Here is a 22,500-nt window from a genome sequence, read left to right on the forward strand (position 1 = left end):
CAGATCTGGACAGCCACGGGAAGGGCCTTATCAGGACCCGAAATCTACAAGCAGCGAGGGGGCAAACCCGACACCGCTCCAAGCACCTTTTGTCTTAACTGTTTATGACCCAGTGCAGCTGCTGCATAATGAGACCCCTCCCCTTAGAAGCAGCTGCAGCTATGTAATCAGGGAATGCCCAAATAAATGGGGAGGCGTGGAACTTTTTCCTTAGAGCGTGGGAGCGTACGAGGATGCTAAATTGAATCCTGTCTCTGTTTGATTCCTTGCTTCTTGTCCTGTTTAATAGATAGTTCTGTGTTTGAACCGGACACTAGCAATCTACCAAAGGCGCTAACTAATCAGATTAGAGCAGCTTGTTCACCATCCTATTAGGTGTTCTAGCGTTCTACCAATACCGCCAACTGATAAGATTAGAGCAGCTTGTTACAAGTGCACCAGAAAATTGCAAAGTAGATGACACCATTTTTTGTTTAGGCAACAGCACAGGACATAAAGATAAAAAGAGAGACATTTGTCTTGACAATTTACCATTGGCAGGGCGTCTTGATGGCTGAGCAGCCGGCTGATGTTGTTGACAATCTCTCGGGGATCGTAGTTTGGAATCTTGCATGCCCAACCTGTTCCAATGCCCTCTGCACCGTTTACAAGCACCATGGGAATAATGGGAATGTACCATTCAGGCTCCACCTTCTGATTGTCATCGTACAGGAACTTCAGCAGGTTGGAGTCCCCCGCGGGAAATAACAACTTGGAAAGTGGACTGGAGAGAGGAGGATCAAAATATTTCTATTAACAGTATTATTACTCTTTTCATTCGAGTCACACAAACCATGACTGAAGTACAAATAAATGCATGGTTGTAGATTGCCAAAATAGTTGGCGTGCGACTGTACATGTACAGTAGGGCAGCGCGATTATTCCCATTAATCAATTATAACCATGTATGTAGGACTGGACAATTGATCCCATTAATCAATTATAACCATACATGTAGGACTGGACAATTGATCCCATTAATCAATTATAACCATACATGTAGGACTAGCCAATTGATCCAATTAATCAATTATAACCATACATGTATGACTACACAATTGATCCCATTAATCAATTATAACCACACATGTAGGACTAGACAATTGATCCCATTAATCAATTATAACCATACATGTAGGACTAGACAATTGATCCCAGTAATCAATTATAACCATACATGTATGACTAGACAATTGATCCCAGTAATTAATTATAACCATACATGTAGGACTAGACAATTGATCCCATTAATCAATTATAACCATACATGTAGGACTGGACAATTGATCCCATTAATCAATTATAACTAGAGATGTCCGATAATGGCTTTTTTGCCGATATCCGATATTGTCCAACTCTTAATTACCGATTCCGATATCAACCGATACCGATATATACAGTCGTTGAATTAACACATTATTTTGCCTAATTTTGTTGTGACACCCCGCTGGATGCATTAAACAATTTTTCCAAAATAAATCAACTCAAGTTATGGAAAAAAATGCCAACATGGCACTGCCATATTTATTATTGAAGTCACAAAGTGCATTATTTTTTTTAACATGCCTCAAAACAGCAGCTTGGAATTTGGGACATGATCTCCCTGAGAGAGCATGAGGAGGTTGAGGTGGGCGGGGTTGGGGGGTGTATATTGTAGCGTCCCGGAAGAGTAAGTGCTGCAAGGGGTTCTGGGTATTTGTTCCGTTGTGTCACGGTGCGGATGTTCTCCCGAAATGTGTTTGTCATTCTTGTTTGGTGTGGGTTCACAGTGTGGCGCATATTTGTAACAGTGTTAAAGTTGTTTATACGGTCACCCTCAGTGTGACCTGTATGGCTGTTGACCCAATATGCGTTGCATTCACTTGTGTGTGTGAAAAGCCATAGATATTATGTGACTGGACCGGCACGCAAAGGCAGTGCCTTTAAGGTTTATTGGCGCTCTGTACTTCTACCTACGTCCGTGTACACAGCGGCGTTTTAAAAAGTCATACATTTTACTTTTTGAAACCGATACCGATAATTTTGAAACCGATACCGATAATTTCCGATATTACATTTTAAAGCATTTATCGGCCGATAATATCGGCAGTCCGATATTATCGGACACCTCTAATCCTGACAGTGCAAAATATGTGATATTGCACCAACTATCGTATGGATGCAATAGTTAGTCAAGCATTTATCAAAAAGATATGAGAAGGTATGGGAAGGCAGGGTGTTGACATCCATCTGAATGTGGTTCCATCTCACGTAAAAAATAAGCGCCGGTATGACATTAAACTTCCTTGAATCCTTGTTCTCTCATTGTGCCCAAAATGAAGGTGAAAAGCCAAGTAGGCACTACAGCGAGTACAGTATATGGACTTTACACATACATTGTGTATTTGCATCATCATTCCTGGTTACCTGAGCATAGTGAAGATATAACGAGGGCTGGCAGCATCTTTGCCTCCATTGATGCGAGTACCAAACTGGCCGAGGGGCTGCAGAATGTTCACATTGTTGCTGCCCACAAAGTTCTGAGCCAAGTTGACGATGGTCATCATGAGCGCTTGCTAAAAAAGACAAACAGGAAGTGAGTCAAACAAATATTTGGACCAGTTGCAAAACACGGTTCCATAGCAACACTGCAAAGTTCACACACAGCAATGATTCAAAACTACAATACTGGTTTTACACCGTACAGAAGAATGCATAATGTTTACCACAGGTGGAAGGTAATGGATTACAGTTACTTTAAAGGCCTACTGAAACCCACAACTACCGACCATGCAGTCTGATAGTTTATATATCAATGATGAAATCTTAACATTGCAACACATGCCAATACGGCCGGGTTAACTTATAAAGTGACATTTTAAATTTCCCGCGAAACTTCCGGCTGAAAACGTCTTTGGATGATGACGTATGCGCGTGACGTAACCAGTGAAACAGAAGTATCGGTACCCCATTAAATACAATACAAAATAGCTCTGTTTTCATTTCATAATTCCACAGTATTCTGGACATCTGTGTTGGTGAATCTTTTGCAATTTGTTTAATGAACAATGAAGACTGCAAAGAAGAAAGTTGTAGGTGGGATCGGTGTATTAGCGGCGGACTACAGCAACACAACCAGGAAGACTTTGACTCGGATAGCAGACGCGCTAGCCGACGCTAGCCACCGACCGCACGGATGATCGTGGTGAAGTCCTTCGTCCTTCCGTCGATCGCTGGAACGCAGGTGAGCACAGGTGTTGATGAGCAGATGAGGGCTGGCTGGCGTAGGTGGAGCGCTAATGTTTTTATCATAGCTCTGTGAGGTCCCGTTACTAAGTTAGCTTCAATGGCGTCGTTAGCAACAGCATTTTTAAGCTTCGCCAGGCTGGAAAGCATTAACCGTGTATTTACATGTCCATGGTTTAATAGTATTGTTGATCTTCTGTCTATCCTTCCAGTCAGGGGTTTATTTATTTTGTTTCTATATGCAGTTAAGCACGATGCTATCACGTTAGCTCCGTAGCTAAAGTGTTTCGTCGATGTATTGTCGTGGAGATAAAAGTCACTGTGAATGTCCATTTCGCGTTCTCGACTCTCATTTTCAAGAGGATATAGTATCCGAGGTGGTTTAAAATACAAATCCGTGATCCACAATAGAAAAAGGAGAGAGTGTGGAATCCAATGAGCCAGCTTGTACCTAAGTTACGGTCAGAGCGAAAAAAGATATGTCTGGCACTGCATTCTAGTACTTCACTCTAACGTTCCTCATCCACGAATCTTTCATCCTCGCTCAAATTGATGGGGTAATCGTCGCTTTCTCGGTCCGAATCTCTCTCGCTGCTGGTGTAAACAATAGGAAAATATGAGCAGTCCTTCCTCCGGTGTCGTCACGCTACTTCCGGTAGGGGCAAGGCTTTTTTTTATCAGAGACCAAAAGTTGTGAACTTTATCGTCGTTGTTCTATACTAAATCCTTTCAGCGAAAATATGGCAATATCGCAAAATGATCAAGTATGACACATAGAATGGATCTGCTATCCCCGTTTAAATAAAAACATTTCATTTCAGTAGGCCTTTCATAACTGTATTGACGGTGGGTATAGCATATAGGTGATGTTTTATCTAGGAATAAAACTACTTATCATGTAGGGCAGTGGTCCCCAACCTTTTTTGCACCACGGACCGGTTTAATGTAGGCATTATTTTCAGGGACCGGCTTTCCACTTGTGCCAGATAAATACAGCAAAAATAAGTGTGTGAAAAATAAAACTCGCTGTAACGCTGAATTAGTGGGAGCCCTGGGCCAGTTTCATTGCAATGAGATCCCTTGCAGGTTACCATCAACCTGCTGGGGACTGCAGATGGACATCAGCCTTTGGCTACAGTCTGTCACATTTAGGGTATATTTTAATTGTCCATGCATGCTAAATTAATCTTGTTTGAAAATATGCCAACTTGGTCCGTGGCACCTCAGTTTTATAAGCAACACTTTTTGTAGGATTCAGTTTTTGACCAAACTTTTTTGCCCTGGTTCTCCAACACCATCTTGGCTATCGTGCTGCCAAGCATCGCACATAACTAACTAGTCCATTTTGCCCATACGAAGTGACTCACTTTTGTTGTATTGTTAATACACTGCACAAGTACAAGTGTGCGTGACTAATTACAAAACCTGCCTAATTGGCCCTCTATGACATCATCACTTCTTGACTCTGTAGTTCTTTGATAACTAACACTATAAGTCTCTGTACTTTTTTTTTTTTAAATGAGTGCTCATGCAAAATAATCCACAATGGGACCAAAGAAAGTTGCGAGTACCAGCACTTTGATAAAGAAGGTGATAGGATGGATCACATCATGGAGAAGCTTGCTGAAAATGAAAAATTGAATATGAGGGCCAGCATGGACGAATAGAACAGACAAGCCATTGTAATGTCTGCTCGCGGAAAACAAACATCCTAATCTACGATTTGACTCCCTCGAATGGCCTTGAAGCTGTAAACAACAGGAACAAGCTGTTCTGAAAACATCTCCGAGGACACCTCAATGATGGACGCTTTTGACCTCCCTCTCTCCTCAACGACACCTGGAGTCGAACTTTTGCTTGCATGCAGAACGGCCCCAGGCCTATGAACACTACATCAACACACCCAAGACAATGGGCATATACACACACACACACACCCCTTCCCCACCCCACGCCTTTACCACCGCTTGATTCCCTTCGGGGTGATGGACAGCTGGCAGCGCTTCATAGCAGCAGTCGACCTCCAGGGCCCCAACACCCCGCCCCTCTGTTGCGAGTTGTCGTGATTATATGTAACATGTTTATGTGTGCATGGCATGGAGGTTTTTTCCCACTCCAGACTAGGCCCCCTTAGGAGCCCAGTCTAGATTGTATTTTTGTACTCATCTTCCTCCCCAGCGTTTTACCTCATCTTTTACGGGGCACCTTTGGCGACCCTTCAGTGTTCCTGTTCTGTAACCCTGTACACTGTTTGTTTGTCTAATCTTGAACGGGTTTGTGCTGAAAACATAGTTTCGTTGTACTTGTGCAATGACAATAAAGACCTATCCTAAAACTCTTGAATTAAAAAAGAACCCACAGCAAAAATGTCTCCCATCCTTTTCTGTATCTCCACACACCTGTCTTCGCCAACAAAAATGTTCAATAAAGTTACCGCTGTTTACGGTCTGCATCAAAGGTTGGAATTGGGGGTTAAATCACCAAAATGATTCCCGGGCGCGGCCTCCGCTGCTGCTCACTGCTCCCCTCACCTCCCAGGGGGTGATCAAGGGTGATGGGTCAAATGCAGAGAATAATTTTGCCACACTGAGTGTGTGTGTGACAATCATTGGTACTTTAACTTTAACTTTTTGACCCGCACTTTGAACCCAGCGCTTTATGCAATGCTGCAGCAAATTTATGGATATTTTTTCCAGGTTCACAAGCTGATAATGCGTTTAGTCTCGTCACATAAGCGCCCGTGTAAGAATTTCAATGTGTATAAACTGTGCCAGTTTGCATGTAACTTTCAAAGGTGTTAAATATAGACGAACAACAGCAGCCACAGAGCAGTTTGAGGTTTGATAAATCACATTGCAGCTGCTTAATGATTATATTTGCATCTCCTCCTCCCCATTGTGTGTTCTATTAATCCGCCTATATTCTGCATATACAGACACACTGTATGTATTGTGTGAACTATTTGGATCATTTAAGGGACACGGTCCTCCTTGCACAAGTTTAATAGATCAGCTTTGCCTGCTATCAAGTTTGCTCGTGTTTTAATATACCCACATTTTTACTAAATCATACCGTAAGTGTTCTCAGGAGATAAAAAGTAACTTTGACTCTACTAACATTGACTTTTACTTGAGTATATCCATGGACCTGCACTTGTGTTTGTAACTGAGTGACATGTAATTAGTAATTAAACATTAATAATAGCAAGGTAATTAGTATAAGTACGACGCAGGTTACTAGTCTTGGAAGTGAGTTGAAAGTGGTTCTTACCTCTCCGTGATGGTACGCAGACATCTCTGCTACTGAACCAGCCAGCTGTGCAACTTTCACCTCCCTCTTGTCGTTCCTCTTTAAGCAGGTGAAAAGCACTTTTCTCTGGCCGGGCTTTAGTCCTAAATATCGCAACGGGACATATTCACAATAGTCAATTAGAGTGTTGTGCTATTGCCTGCTTCGTAAAGAAAATATCAGCAATATTTAGGGAAGACTCAATGCCTTTAGAACACAACCACAAGTCATTTGCTAATCATTGCTACATTCATGTGTAAGTAAATAAATATTTCTCATTATATTATATTAAGTGAGAGGGGGCAAACCTGACACCGCTCCAAGCACCTTTTGGTTTGAACTGTTTATGACCCAGTGCAGCTGATGTTTATGACCCCTCCCCTTAGAAGCAGCTGCAGCTATGTAATCAGGAAATGCCCAAATAAAGGAGGAGGCGTGGAGCTCCCTCCTCAGAGCGGTGGGGTGACACTGTAGAGTAGACCTGGGCAAATTAAGGCCCGGCCCGTTAAGCTTTTCAATCTGGCCCGCCGGACATTCCCAAATAATGTTTTTAGATCTTTAAGATGGAAAGTGTAGCCGCCATTATAATGTGCAGTGATGTTTTCAAATGACCGTAAGTCTTGAACTATACAAAGTATTTCAATGGTTGGAATCTGCCCTTTTGCATGATATACTAGTTACTATGGTAATCTAATTAGTTACTATGGTACTCTACGTCACAGCAGCTCAGATGAGGCACCAAGCAGTGTGGGTGGAGATCGTTTGCAGAGTGTCAGCCTGAAATGCGGGTGTCAGGGACAGACGCGGAAGGAGATTTTTACAACAAAGTTCTAAAACTTAGTGATATATCAGATGTATCAGATTGTAGGTGGGTTTATTTTACCCTTCGTGTTCATATTTCGCTGCGTTTGTTGCGTTTCGCTTGATTCTAAAATATGTCGATGGAGAGGGGGTGTGACGTTCACATGTTGTCAATATTCAGTGTTGTATCGTTAATAGTTAATATTGTGAATCCTACATTCTTTATTTCCATGTACATTCTGGGTGTCTCATTCAGTAAAAAATGTTTAAATTCCATTCCGTTTTTTTAAGGCGGTCTGTCATAACGTTTTTAGCATTCAATCAGACATTATTGTGAGGTTTTGTATTAGTGTTCCTAAAAATCAGATATATACCGGCCCCCAGACACATTTTTTTCTCTAAATTTGGCCCCCCGAGTCAAAATAATTGCCCAGGCCTGCTGTGGAGCGTGCAGGTCCACACGCGCTCTCCTCATGAGCTAAATTGAATCCTGTCTCTGTTTGATTCCTTGCTTCTTGTCTTGTTTAATAGATAGTTCGATGTTTGACTCAGACATGAAACGTTTAAGAAGGTTAAGATAATTTGATTTAATTTGTAGTTTGAAAAAGATTTCAAATATCCTCTTTATGTACATACATGTGTTTGTTCTTGCCTTACATAGAAATAGATCATACAACTAAATAGGGTTACATAGAAATAGCTCATACAAACCATCAACCAGTGACGGAATGGATCTCTCATTGTCAGAGTTGGAGAAGAGAATCAGCTCCTTGTTGATGAAGTCATTGTAGGACAGATGTCTGGCTTGCGTCCCGTACAGGTATTGCTGAAATGAAGACAAAACAATCAACAATGACGTGATAACAGCTACTGGTGTCCGATATTGGTATCAGATATTGGTCCAACATCAACAAAAAAAATGTGCGTAGGATTATGCATCAAAAAGGTCCGATATAAGCAGTACGCTCCAGTAATTCTATCCAGCAGTGTATACAGATCGCACATGATCACAACAGCAGTGTGCTAGCAGCAAGTGGTAGCAGCGGTGTCGGCCGTGTGGTGGCTTTTGTGGAAATACCAAAACGCCGTTGCAGCTGAGAGCTAAACGTCTTGGGACGGTCTTAAAAAAGCAGTACATGCATTGGCGTTGGAATGTCCTGTGTGTTCGGGATGGCTGCATACAAATTTTCCACACTACACTTTTAAGTGTGCAAGTAGTCCACCTAAAAGCGGACAAAAAGGGAAGGTATGAGCGAGTAGTCTGCCTAAAAGCGGGAAAAAAGGTGAGGTATGAGGAAATAGTCTGCCTCAAAGGGGACAAAAAGGTGAGGTATTAACTAGATCCACTCGAAATCCATTGCACCGGTCGCCCAGGGGCAGTCCCCACATCGGTGGTCCCCTCCAAGGTTTCTCATTGTATCCCATTGGGTTGACTTTTTTCTTGCCCTGATGTGGGATCTGAGCCGAGGATGTCGTTGTGGCTTGTGCAGCCCTTTGAGACACTCGTGATTAAGGGCTATATAAATCAACTTTGATTGATTGATGTATAAGGAAGTAGTCTGCCTCAAAGCGGACAAAAAGGTGCGTTATGAAAAAGTAGTCTGCCTATAAGAGGGAAAAAATGTGAGATATGAGGAAGTAGTCTGCCTCAATGTGGACAAAAAGGTGAGGTATGAGGAAGCATTCTGCCTAAAAGTGGACAAAAAGCTGAGGTATGAGGAAGTAGTCTGCCTCAAAGTGGACAAAAAGGTGAGGTGTGAGGAAGTAGTCTGCCTCAAAGTGGACAAAAAGCTGAGGTATGAGGAAGTAGTCTGCCTCAAAGTGGACAAAAAGGTGAGGTGTGAGGAAGTAGTCTGCCTCAAAGCGGACAAAAAGGTGAGGTGTGAGGAAGTAGTCTGCCTCAAAGTGGACAAAAAGGTGAGGTGTGAGGAAGTAGTCTGCCTCAAAGTGGACAAAAAGGTGAGGTATGAGGAAGTAGTCTGCCTCAAAGTTGACAAAAAAGTGAGTTATGAAGAAGTAGTCTACCTTAAAGTAGACAAAAAGGTGAGGGTGACGAAGTAGTCTGCCTCAAAGTTGACAAAAAAGTGAGTTATGAGGAAGTAGTCTGCCTCAGAGCGGACAAAGAGGTGAGTTATGAGGAAGTAGTCTGCCTCAGAGCGGACAAAAAAGTGAGTTATGAGGAAGTAGTCCGCCTCAAAGTTGACAAAAAAGTGAGTTATGAGGAAATAGTCTGCCTTAAAGTAGACAAAAAGGTGATGTGTGAGGAAGTAGTCTGCCTCAGGGTGGACAAAAAAGTGAGTTATGAGGAAGTAATCTGCCTCAAAGTTGACAAAAAAGTGAGGTATGAGGAAGTAGTCTGCCTCAAAGTTGACAAAAAGGTGAGTTATGAAGAAGTAGTCTACCTTAAAGTAGACAAAAAGGTGAGTTATGAAGAAGTAGTCTGCCTCAAAGTTGACAAAAAAGTGAGTTATGAAGAAGTAGTCTGCCTCAAAGTTGACAAAAAAGTGAGTTATGAAGAAGTAGTCTGCCTTAAAGTAGAGAAAAAGGTGAGGGTGAGGAAGTAGTCTGCCTCAGAGCGGACAAAAAGGTGAGTTATGAGGAAGTAGTCTGCCTCAGAGCGGACAAAAAAGTGAGTTATGAGGAAGTAATCTGCCTCAAAGTTGACAAAAAAGTGAGTTATGAGGAAGTAGTCCACCTCAAAGTTGACAAAAAAGTGAGTTATGAAGAAATAGTCTGCCTTAAAGTAGACAAAAAGGTGAGGTGTGAGGAAGTAGTCTGCCTCAGGGCGGACAAAAAAGTGAGTTATGAGGAAGTAATCTGCCTCAAAGTTGACAAAAAAGTGAGTTATGAGGAAGTAGTCTGCCACAAAGTTGACAAAAAAGTGAGTTATGAGGAAGTAGTCCGCCTCAAAGTTGACAAAAAAGTGAGTTATGAGGAAGTAGTCTGCCTCAAAGTTGACAAAAAAGTGAGTTATGAGGAAGTAGTCTGCCTTAAAGTAGACAAAAAGGTGAGGTGTGAGGAAGTAGTCTGCCTCAAAGTGGACAAAAAGGTGAGGTATGAGGAAGTAGTCTGCCTCAGAGCGGGAAAAAAAGTGAGTTATGAGGAGTAGTCTGCCTCAAAGTTGACAAAAAAGTGAGGTATGAAGAAGTAGTCTGCCTCAAAGTTGACAAAAAAGTGAGTTATGAAGAAGTAGTCTGCCTTAAAGTAGAGAAAAAGGTGAGGGTGAGGAAGTAGTCTGCCTCAAAGTTGACAAAAAAGTGAGTTATGAGGAAGTAGTCTGCCTCAAAATGGACAAAAAGGTGAGGTATGAGGAAGTAGTCTGCCTCAAAGTGGACAAAAAGGTGAGGTGTGAGGAAGTAGTCTGCCTTAAGTAGACAAAAAAGTGAGTTATGAGGAAGTAGTCTGCCTCAAAGTGGACAAAAAGGTGAGGTGTGAGGAAGTAGTCTGCCTCAAAGTGGACAAAAAGGTGAGGTGTGAGGAAGTAGTCTGCCTCAAAGTGGACAAAAAGGTGAGGTGTGAGGAAGTAGTCTGCCTCAAAGTGGACAAAAAGGTGAGGTATGAGGAAGTAGTCTGCCTCAGAGCGGGAAAAAAAGTGAGTTATGAGGAGTAGTCTGCCTCAAAGTTGACAAAAAAGTGAGGTATGAAGAAGTAGTCTGCCTCAAAGTTGACAAAAAAGTGAGTTATGAAGAAGTAGTCTGCCTTAAAGTAGAGAAAAAGGTGAGGGTGAGGAAGTAGTCTGCCTCAAAGTTGACAAAAAAGTGAGTTATGAGGAAGTAGTCTGCCTCAAAGTGGACAAAAAGGTGAGGTATGAGGAAGTAGTCTGCCTCAAAGTGGACAAAAAGGTTAGGTGTGAGGAAGTAGTCTGCCTTAAGTAGACAAAAAAGTGAGTTATGAGGAAGTAGTCTGCCTCAAAGTGGACAAAAAGGTGAGGTGTGAGGAAGTAGTCTGCCTTAAGTAGACAAAAAAGTGAGTTATGAGGAAGTAGTCTGCCTCAAAGTGGACAAAAAGGTGAGGTGTGAGGAAGTAGTCTGCCTTAAGTAGACAAAAAAGTGAGTTATGAGGAAGTAGTCTGTCTCAAAGTGGACAAAAAGGTGAGGTGTGAGGAAGTAGTCTGCCTTAAGTAGACAAAAAAGTGAGTTATGAGGAAGTGGTCTGCCTCAAAGTGGACAAAAAAGTGAGTTATGAGGAAGTAGTCTGCCTCAAAGTGGACAAAAAAGTGAGTTATGAGGAAGTAGTCTGCCTCAAAGTGGACAAAAAGGTGAGGTGTGAGGAAGTAGTCTGCCTCAAAGTGGACAAAAAGGTGAGGTGTGAGGAAGTAGTCTGCCTTAAGTAGACAAAAAAGTGAGTTGTGAGGCAGTAGTCTGCCTTAAAGTAGACAAAAAGGTGAGGTGTGAGGAAGTAGTCTGCCTTAAGTAGACAAAAAGGTGAGTTATGAGGAAGTAGTCTGCCTTAAGTAGACAAAAAGGTGAGGTGTGAGGAAGTAGTCTTCCTTAAACTTAAAGCAGACAAAAATGTGAGGTATGCGGTAGTAGTCTGCCAAACAGGAGTTAGGCGCACATTACATTTGAAAATGCTGCATCAATGCAGGAAGTTGTGTCACATAAACGTGTGTCGTCATGGTGATAAGACTGTTTATGTACACTACTACAGCAGCGTAAGTCCTGGCTGGTTGTGAATAACTACACTTTATTTCACTTATTATTATACACACCCTGATGTTATTTGTCATGTCAAGTTGTGATTAGTACAAATGTTTGTGAAGGAATGATGCGTCACAGTGGCCTGGCAGCTCTTTGTGGGTTTTTCTTGTGTGTGCTTGATACATTAAATACTAAAATAAATATTAGAAATTAAATCCTGTATAATAGTTGACATGGTTTGTTTTTGTAAAACTGCAAAGACAGGGAGGGACAAGTGCAACAGTCGGAGGGTTTTCAAGCTTTGGCTTCTCCTTGGCACTATTGCTAGCTAAAGGCCGGGCTGCACTGTATCCAAATACTGTAGATGCATGACCCCATCAACACTTCCTGTACAATGTGATTATGAAAACATATAGCGTTGCACAAAAACACATCACACCAACCTCAGGCAGACCGTGCATTCTTCTTTGTCGTCGGTCTTCCATGAAATTGGTCAGCCACTCCTTCCTGTCATCGGTCTTCTTCTTACTGAAAGCCTGAGACAAGAACAAGTGTCGCTGCTTGCTCACAACAAATGTGCATTTCTCTGGCAAATATTATGATATAAATCCTCTATGATTTCAAAATGGCAGATCAAACTATTATATTCCAACCTTCAAGTATTTCATTGTATTTTTTCATATGGGGCCCAACAGAAGTAATTAAAGATACATGTCATTTTGAACTGGTCTCTACATTTTATTTTTTAACTAAATGGTATGCTAACTACGATTTAGAGATGTCACCATGTAAAAATGTCATAACGCAATTATTTTGACCAATATGATCACAGTTGTCATCACGGTATTGTGGAATGAGCTGGAAAAAGTATTTACACACACTGATATCTTTACACAAGTTGTATTTCTTTTAAATAAATAAACAAACCAACACACAATTTACTCTCTTTGGCAGAAGAAACAAATATTGTTTAGGCTTTTTAAGATACATATCACCGTAAATTAAAGTGTTTAAATATCTTTATCTTCTTTTATTTTTACTTGTAAAGGTTTTAGAGTGTTTTTAATATTAAAAACAAAACGAGGGGCTGGGGACCTTCACACAATTATAGATGAAAATGTATTGTTTTAGTAACTGTACTGTAGTAATGATGATTTCAAATGGAAAAACTGTAGTGATTTATGCTTAAAATGAAGTACTGCAGTAATAACGTTCATTGCCATTTATGTGCTATTACTATCTTCCTCATTAACTGGTTCTTTGTTATAATTTTTGGAATATTGTATTTGCTAATGTTGTTCTGTTGGCTCTCTCTCGGTCTTGTCCCCACAATTTCCCCCTAGAGGTCTTCTTTTTTTTCCTTCTTTCTATGCCCTCCTGTTGCGGTCCGTCTGTGCCAAATACTAAATATATCCATATAATAAAGTCAAATACAAAGACGACGACAAGAGAAATATCCCAGACTTATGTTTTGTAAAGTAAATCTGTACAGCAGATATGCTCACCTACATTAACAATATAATTTACATGAGTGGCTTAACAGGACATATTAAAACAAATTGGAAAACTACAGTGATTATGCTTTACATTAAGTGCTGTAGTAATTCTGATTTGAAATGAATGAAAGTAGTAATTATGAATTAAAACATAAGACAGTAGTAATTCTGATTTCAAATGAAAGTTGGTAGTAGGGCTGGGCGATATATGGAATATACTGGATATATATCGCGGGTTTGTCTCTGTGCGATATAGAAAATGACTATATTGTGATATTGGAGTATACGTTCTCACGCAGTTGCTTTTAACTGCAGACATTACACTTCATGCTCTTCTCACTCTTTCTTGTCTCTCCTTCTCAAAGAGACGTAAAACAAGCGCGCCTTATGACATACGTCATACGTCCTCACGGAGCAGAGAGGTAGCGGCATAGGTAACATTAGCTGTGGTGCAAGTGGTAATACGAGAGAGAGAAGGTGCCAATCTGGTAACAAATGAAGGAAGAATTAATTCCCAAGAAAAACAGCAGGGGGTCCATCGTCTGGCGGTGGTTTGGCTTCAAGCGGGAAGATGTTGAACAGACAACCGTAATATGTCAAGTACGCGGCAAAAGCGTTGCTACAAAAAGTAGCAGCACTGCTAATTTGTAGCATCATTTGAAAAGTCACCCACTAGAGAATGAGGAGTGCTTGAAACTCCGCATGTCAACATCTCCGTTCGGTGCCACACCCACAAAATGCCGAAGCAACCATTTCCACATCAACACCATACGAAAAAAAAAAGTCAACAACAGAAGGAGATAACGTCCGCAGGAACCTACCACATAGCGAAGGACATACACTATTTGATTTCCTATTATGCAGCTCATTTTTATTTGACACTTATTGAAATATCTTGTGTGACATCCTGCACAAAAGTGCACTTTATTTGTTTTAAACTATTGTAGTGGCGTTCTGTACAAAAAGTGCACTTTAATTTAGTGTTGTTTTGATATGTCATCTTAGTGACATCATGCACAAAAGTGCACTCATAGCTTGTTTTAAAATGTCTCTGACAATCTTGCACTTTCTGTTTTGGAAACGACATGAATGCTTGTGCCACTGCTTAATAACTGTTTCATAAATACACGTTTGCTAAATTGACTTAGTTGTGATTTCCCTCTCTGCATGAAAGTTTAAACGTAGCATATATTAATGCAGTATGAAGAAGAATGTTTTAATGTAGACACATAGAATCATCATACTGCTGTGATTATATGCATCAAGTGTTCATTCAAGGCTAAGGCAAAATATCCACATATACAGTATATGGTATATCGTGACATGGCCTAAAAATATTGAGATATTAATAAAAGGCCATATGGCCCAGCCCTAGTTGGTAGTAATTCTGATTTCAAATGAAAGTTAGTAGTAATTCTGATTTCAAATAAAAGTTAGTAGTAATTCGGATTTCAAATGCAAGACAGTAGTAATTCTGATTTGAAATGAAAGACAGTAGTTGTAGGAGCCTAAATGCTGTTTAACTTCATTTACATTTTATGGAAGGTGCTTTATGTTTATTCAGCCAAAATGGGACTATTTACTTTATTTGCATGCTTAGAATAATTATAAGGTACACATTATTTGTAATTATTACACTTGTCTAAATAATTTGATGACGTAACTGTTTAATTTCATATATGGCGGAAGGATCTGTGTGGTAAGATGGTTTTGGACACAAGGTATTGTGGGTAATGGCAGTCAGGTGCGGGGGAATTGAGCCACACAGTTTTTTGACCTCACTCTTTACTTTTTCTTACTCTTACTTTTTCTAACTCTTTCTTATTGTAACAAACTCGCTTTATTTTGCCATTCATTTGTTCCTACATCGTTATTGTTTTACATTTTTGAACTATTAAGTTCACAAGTAAACTATACAAAACGAAGAGGAGCGTCTGGAGTTTTGTTTGTTGTCGCCGCAGCAAGCGGGGCAGGAGAAAGTAGAGGAGCGTCAAGCTTCATTAGGAATCTAAAGTAGTAATTCTGGGGCGGCATGGCGTAGTGGGTAGAGCAACCGTGCCAGAAACCTGAGGGTTGCAGGTTCGCTCCCCGCCTCTTACCATCCAAAAAATCGCTGCCGTTGTGTCCTTGGGCGGGACACTTCACCCTTTGCCCCCGGTGCCACTCACACCGGTGAATTGAATGATGAATGTTCGGTGGTGGTCGGAGGGGCCGTTGGCGCAAATTGCAGCCACGCTTCCGTCAGTCTACCCCAGGGCAGCTGTGGCTATGAAAGTAGCTTACCACCACCAGGTGTGAATGAATGATGGGTTCTACATGTAAAGCGACTTTGGGTACTTAGAAAAGCGCTATATAAATCCCAGGTATTATTATTATTATTATTAATTCTGATTTCAAATGAAAGTTAGAAGTTGATAGTTCCTACTAACTTTCCATTTGAAATCAGAATTCCAAGTACCGTAATTTCCGGACTATAAGCCGCTACTTTTTCCCCTCGTTCTGGTCCCTGCGGCTTATACAAGGGTGCGGCTTATTTACGGCCTGTTCTTCTCCGACACCGACGAAGAGGATTTCGGTGGTTTTAGTACGCAGGAGGAAGACGATGACACAATGATTAAAGACTGACTTTTCATATACCGGTAGGCTGGTTATTTTGATAACGTACATGCGAGCACTTTGTATTACTTTGCAACGTTGTATTATTTGTACTCTGCACGAATGCTGTTCGCCATGTCAAAGATGTGAAAGTTTGATTGAATGATTGAAAGATTTATAGTTAATAAATGGGACGCTTTGCGTTCCCAAACAGTCTGCTCTGTCCCGACAATCCCCTCCGTGGTAGCAGGAACCCCTATATACTACGCTAATTACACATCAAAACCCTGCGGCTTATAGTCGGGTGCGGCTTATATATGGAGCAATCTGTATTTTCCCCTAAATTTAGCTGGTGCGGCTTATAGTCAGGTGCGGCTTATAGTCCGGAAATTACGGTAACTTTCATTTGAAATAAACTTCTGATTTCAAATAAAAGTTAGTAGTAATTATGATTTGAAGTGAAAGTTTAAATGTGATTTCAAATGTGTGATTGTACTTACCAGAGTGATGGCAGCATCATCCTCTGCTCCGTTGTATCTAAAGGTGATGCGATGCTTCTCCATTTCAGCAAAGTATTCCTTTGCCTCTTTGCTTGTACTCGTACCCAAACCTACAACACAAATGTTTCTCGGGATGAAGTAATAAATACATATTGGAACATGTCGCTGCACTGTGTCGAGTGATTGTGTTTAGCAAGCAAACCTTTGTAGTACTTGACATGCCAGCTCTTGTGGTTTTCTGTGTTTTTCTTCCACTCGTCAAACTCTGGGATGCTGTAAAAAGCCACCTCTTGCTTGCTCTTTGTGGCCTGCAGAAAAAAACAATGGCTGCAAATTGTTCTATCTGCGATGGTAGTAACGACCACTGTAAACACCACCAATAAAATACTTGTCATTCATCGACACCTGTCTGCGACACATCCTCCAGATCAGGGGTGCCCATTACGTGGATGGCGAGCTAGCGGTGGATGGTGGAGGGTGTGTCAGTCCACCGCCAGCCAGGCATTGAAAAACAGACCTAAAAATGAGCGATCATAAATCTTCACTATGACGTCACTTTGGTCACTTGATTGACATTCACGGCACCCGAGGTTCTTGTGAGATGACGCTGGCTGCTGACAGATCATTATTAAGAAAAAAATGACCGACAGGAAGGCGAGAAGCACTTTAAATTTCAACAGACTCTCGCGCCGTACCTGCCGTCAAAACTAAAGACCGACCGCACCGTTCCTGTGTTCACAATAAAAGCGCCGCTTCATCCTGCCTGCGCTAACAAAATAAGAGTCTCCTCCATTTGAAAATGTGGACGTTATCATCAGTGTTGGGACTGTAACGCCGTTAGTTTCGGCAGTAACTAGTAATCTAACGCGTTATTTTTTATATTCAGTAACTCAGTTACCGTTACCACATGATGCGTTACTGCGTTATTTTACGTTATTTTATATGTAGTATCGGCTAGAAACAGAAGATCTGAGTGTGTTTTATTGCATCGCTGCGGTGGAAAAGAAAAGGTGTGCTTTCTGTGGGTGGGGGCGGGGGGGGACTCCCATACCGTAGTTGAGGAGCGCAGGGGAGACGTTCCTTCGGGGCTAACAACCTTCACTTTACCCGGAAGAGGGTCTTTACAGCTGAGGGTGAATGACGAGGCCGGCGGTTTGTTGCAACTTTGTGACTTTATTGGAAGCAGCCATCCACCAAGCTAGAGCACCTGCATGCACTCACTGTCGCCGCTCGCTCACCTCTCTCGCCCACTCACTCACTGACGTCACTCACCTCACATGTTGTCATATCTTAAAGGGCCACACACACATACGCTACTATCATAACAACTAACAAGACATCATGGCGAAGCCAGAAGTCGAGTTTTTTAACATGGAGACATTCTCAATACTTTTCTTTTGTCGAGCACAAAGAAAATAACATTTTAGTTAAATGTAAGTTGTGTCTTGATCCTATCTACTTAAAGTTAAAGTGCCATTATGTTGCAGCTATTTAAAATAGTTTTGTCAATTTGTTCTGGCCTGAAATAAATTGGCCCTTTGAAACATATCTTTGTCTTTGTGTGTTGTATGTAGACCACATTGTGTGTTGTATGTAGACCACATTGTTTGTGTGTTGTATGTAGACCACATTGCTTAGCAGAGTTCAGTGATGCTAATGCATGTCAAGTTGATCAACACATTGTATTATTCTCCAGTGCAATAACAGTACTGAAATGAAGGCTAAAAGGGCATTAATGGGAGCCTTAAAAAAAAGGGGAAATAAAGAAGTAACTAAATAGTTACTTTTCACAGTAATGCATTACCGGTACTTTTTGGTGTAAGTAACTGAGTTAGTAACTGAGTTACTTTTGAAATAAAGTAACTAGTAACTGTAACTAGTTACTGGTTCTCAGTAACTAACCCAACACTGGTTATCATCACTACTGTCTGATTCCAATCAATGCAAGTCATCAGAATCAGGTCATACACCAACTTATATTGAATTGAATTGAATTATATTTATATAGCACTTGTCTCTAGTGACTCAAAGCACTTTACATTGTGAAAGCCAATATCTAAGTTACATTTAAACCAGTGTGGGTGACACTGGGAGCAGATGGGTAAAGTGTCTTGCCCAAGGACACAACGGCAGTGACAAGGTTGGCAGAAGCAGGGATCGAACCTGGAACCCTCAAGTTGCTGGCACGGCCACTCTACCAACCGAGCTTTATTCTTATTGTAATAGCATTGTTGCTTTTTATTTGTATTCTTATTGTAATATTTTTCTATTTTGTTTCCATTTATACCCCCATTATTTACTTTTTAATCCAATCCAATCCACTTTATTTATATAGCACATTTACACAACAAGAATGTTTCCAAAGTGCTGCACAGCCATGTTAAAAACAATATTAAAAACGATATTAAAAACAATATTATGCTACACCAATGACTGAATAAAAACAAAGAATAAATGAATAGAAAACCAATACAGAGACAATATAAAAGACAATTTAAATTCGATCTCAATTCTGTACACTGCTGCTGGAATTTAAATGTTCCTGAGGGAACTCTCCTGAAGGAATCACATTCACATTGACATCCCACCGGGTTGTGAGTTTTTCCTTGCCCTTATGTGGGCTCCGAACCGAGGATGTCGTTGTGGCTTGTGCAGCCCTTTGAGACACTTGTGATTTAGGGCTATATAAGTAAACATTGATTGATTGATTCAATAAATACTATCTATCTATCCATCTATCTATCTATCTATCTATCTATAACGCCCCACTTCGCCCATATTCTTGTCTTCATGAAAGAAAGGAATGTTAAACATGCTTGTATGATCATTAAACACCTTTTAACCTCTCCTTCATAAATAAATCAATATAAATGATATATGTGAATGATCCCCTCCACTTGGTACATTGAAAAGTAGCTGACACACCCTCCACCATCCACGTAACGGGCACCCCTGACAACTCGTGTTGCTGAGGCTCATAAACTCCATGTATTTTCGCAACCTACGGCATAACAATGAGCCGAGACTGCCAGTATCTCAAGAAACACTCGCAAGCCGAGGTACCGCTGGACTGTCCGATATTTTCATTTGCCTTACTTTGACAATGGGTGTGATGAATTCCTCCAGGAATGTGTGTTTAAGCAAGGACGGCCAGTTGTGATGGAAGAAGTTGATGAGTAGACCTTTAATATGAGACCCATCTTGATCCTAGGATGAAAAAACAAAAAGGTGAGAAGTCAGCGTGTGCAGGTGCAATCTTAGGACCCTTATTTTCATCAAATCCACAATTGCTCAGCTTTTTCACTCCCATCACGCTCTTACAGACCCTGAATTGGTCTACATCAGTGTTTTTCAACCTTTTTTGAGCCAAGGCACATTTGTTTTCATTGAAAAAATGCAGAGGAGGCACACCACCAGCAGAAATCATTAAAAAACGAAACTCAGTTGACAGTAAAAAGTTGTTGTCGCAATTGTTGGATATGACTTTAAAGCATAACCAAACATGCATCAATATAGCTCTTGTCTCAAAGTAGGTGTACTGTCACCACCTGTCACATCACACCCTGACTTATTTTGACTTTTTTGCTGTTTTCCTGTGTTTACTGTTTTACTTCTTGTCTTGCGCTCCTATTTTGGTGGCTTTCTTTTTATTTGCTATTTTCCTGTAGCAGTCTCATGTCTTCCTTGACCGCTATTCCCCACACCTGCTTTGTTTTAGCAATTAAGAATATTTCAGTTGTTTTTATCCTTCTTTGTGCACTGCAAAAACGGAAATCTATGTAAGATTAAATATCTCAAATAAGGGTGATATTTGCTTATTTTCTGTCTGATAAGATAATTCTTCTCACTAAGCAGATTTTATGTTAGAGTGTTTTGGTCCTAAATGATCTCAGTAAGATATTACAGCTTGTTGCTGAGATTTTATGACCTATATTGAGTAAAACATGCTTGAAACTAGAATATCAAGTGTTGCAAAGCTGTGTCTTTTGATTGATTGATTGAAACTTGTATTAGTAGATTGCACAGTACAGTACATATTCCGTACAATTGACCACTAAATGGTAACACCCCAATAAGTTTTTCAACTTGTTTAAGTCGGGGTCCAAGTAAATCAATTCATGTCATTAAAACTCATAAGTATAAAACTACTTTTTTAAAGTAATAATTTCTTACTCCAAGCATCAAAAAAAAAAAAAGATGCCGAGCGCATATCATTATGTCAAGATAATGGCACTAGCATTTACTTAATTTAAGAATATTTTTAAACATATTGGGCAAAAAGGTCTTTTTTTTCTACCAAGAAAAGTGTGCTTGTTATTAGTGAGAATATACTTATTTTAAGGTATTTTGGGGTTCATTGAAGTTAGCTAATTTTACTTGTTTTGGAAAGTCTTGACAAGCCGAATTTTCTTGTTCTATTGGCAGATAATTTTGCTTAGTTCAAATAAAATACCCCTAATTTTGTATTTTTTTTTCTTGTTTTTGAACACTGACTTTTTGCAGTGTGGGGACATTGTTGATTGTCATGTCATGTTCGGATGTACATTGTGGACGCCGTCTTTGCTCCACAGTAAGTCTTTGCTGTCGTCCAGCATTCTGTTTTTGTTTACTTTCTAGCCAGTTCAGTTGTGGTTTCGTTCTGCATAGCCTTCCCTAAGCTTCAATGCCTTTTCTTAGGGACACTCACCTTTTGTTTATTTTTGGTTTAAGCATTAGACACCTTTTTACCTGCACACTGCCTCCCGCTGTTTCCCACATCTACAAAGCAATTAGCTACCGGCTGCCACCTACTGATATGGAAGAGTATTACACGGTTACTCTGCCGAGCTCTAGACCAGTGGTTCTCAAATGGAGGTACGCGTACCCCTGGGGGTACTTGAAGGTATGCCAAGGGGTACGTGAGATTTTTTTTAAAGATTCTAAAAATAGCAAGAATTCAAAAATCCTTTATAAATATATGTATTGAATAATACTTCAACAAAATATGAATGTAAGTTCATAAACTCAGTGAAGCACAAGCTCAGGTTTCTCACTAAAATGTCTGTCAAAAAGAACTGTGAAAAGAAATGCAACAATGCAATATTCAGTGTTGACAACTAGATTTTTTGTGGACATGTTCCATAAATATTGATGTTAAAGATTTCTTTTTTTGTGAAGAAATGTTTAGAATTAAGTTCATGAATCCAGATGAATCTCTATTACAATCCCCAAAGAGGGCACTTTAAGTTGATGATTACTTCTATGTGTAGAAATCTTTATTTGTAATTGAATCACTTGTTTATTTTTCAACAAGTTTTTAGTTATTTGTATTTTTTTTTCCCCAAATAGTTCAAGAAAGACCACTACAAATGAGCAATATTTTGCACTGTTATACAATTTAATAAATCAGAAACTGATGACATAGTAATGTATTTTACTTCTTTATCTCTTTTTTTCAACCAAAAATGCTTTTCTCTGATTAGGGGGTACTTGAACTAAAAAAATGTTCACAGGGGGTACATCACTGAAAAAAGGTTGAGAACCACTGCTCTAGACAGCACCGACACTCAACAACAACACATCATTTGCAGACTATAATTACTGGTTTGCAAAAAATATTTTTAACCCAAATAGGTGAAATTAGATAATCTCCCACGGCACACCAGACTGTATCTCACGGCCGCGGCACACTAGTATGTATGACCACTCAACAATAGAGCAAGTGTCATCGTATAAATATCTTATCAGTACTTCATATTCAGTGTCTGATGAGGAACTAAATCTCAGACTTGATCTTTACTTTAGAATAAAGTCCTGACTGTCCTTTAAGGCCAAAAAAAGACATGGAACAGCAATCAACCGCATGTCGGAGAGCTGCTTTGATTATTTTGAAATCTCTGTGAATGGATTCCTTTGGTGCTGATGTTTCCTAAATCT

At 40.3% G+C, this 22,500-nt stretch overlaps 1 protein-coding gene across 1 annotated transcript in view; it reads right to left on the reverse strand.

The window, feature by feature from the left end:
* top2b (DNA topoisomerase II beta) overlaps positions 1-22,500 on the reverse strand; it is a 74,793-nt gene that overhangs the window by 28,945 nt on the left and 23,348 nt on the right. Inside the window, exons 14-21 of the mRNA XM_062029387.1 lie at positions 19,681-19,791; positions 16,787-16,892; positions 16,585-16,694; positions 12,437-12,529; positions 8,065-8,179; positions 6,535-6,656; positions 2,446-2,594; positions 532-763 (exon numbers count right to left, since the gene is read on the reverse strand). Of these exons, the coding sequence (XP_061885371.1) occupies positions 532-763; positions 2,446-2,594; positions 6,535-6,656; positions 8,065-8,179; positions 12,437-12,529; positions 16,585-16,694; positions 16,787-16,892; positions 19,681-19,791 (1,038 nt within the window). The remainder of the gene's footprint in view (positions 1-531; positions 764-2,445; positions 2,595-6,534; positions 6,657-8,064; positions 8,180-12,436; positions 12,530-16,584; positions 16,695-16,786; positions 16,893-19,680; positions 19,792-22,500) is intronic.

Source organism: Entelurus aequoreus, linkage group LG20, assembly GCF_033978785.1.
Source record: "Entelurus aequoreus isolate RoL-2023_Sb linkage group LG20, RoL_Eaeq_v1.1, whole genome shotgun sequence".
NCBI classification, from domain to species: Eukaryota; Metazoa; Chordata; class Actinopteri; order Syngnathiformes; family Syngnathidae; genus Entelurus; species Entelurus aequoreus.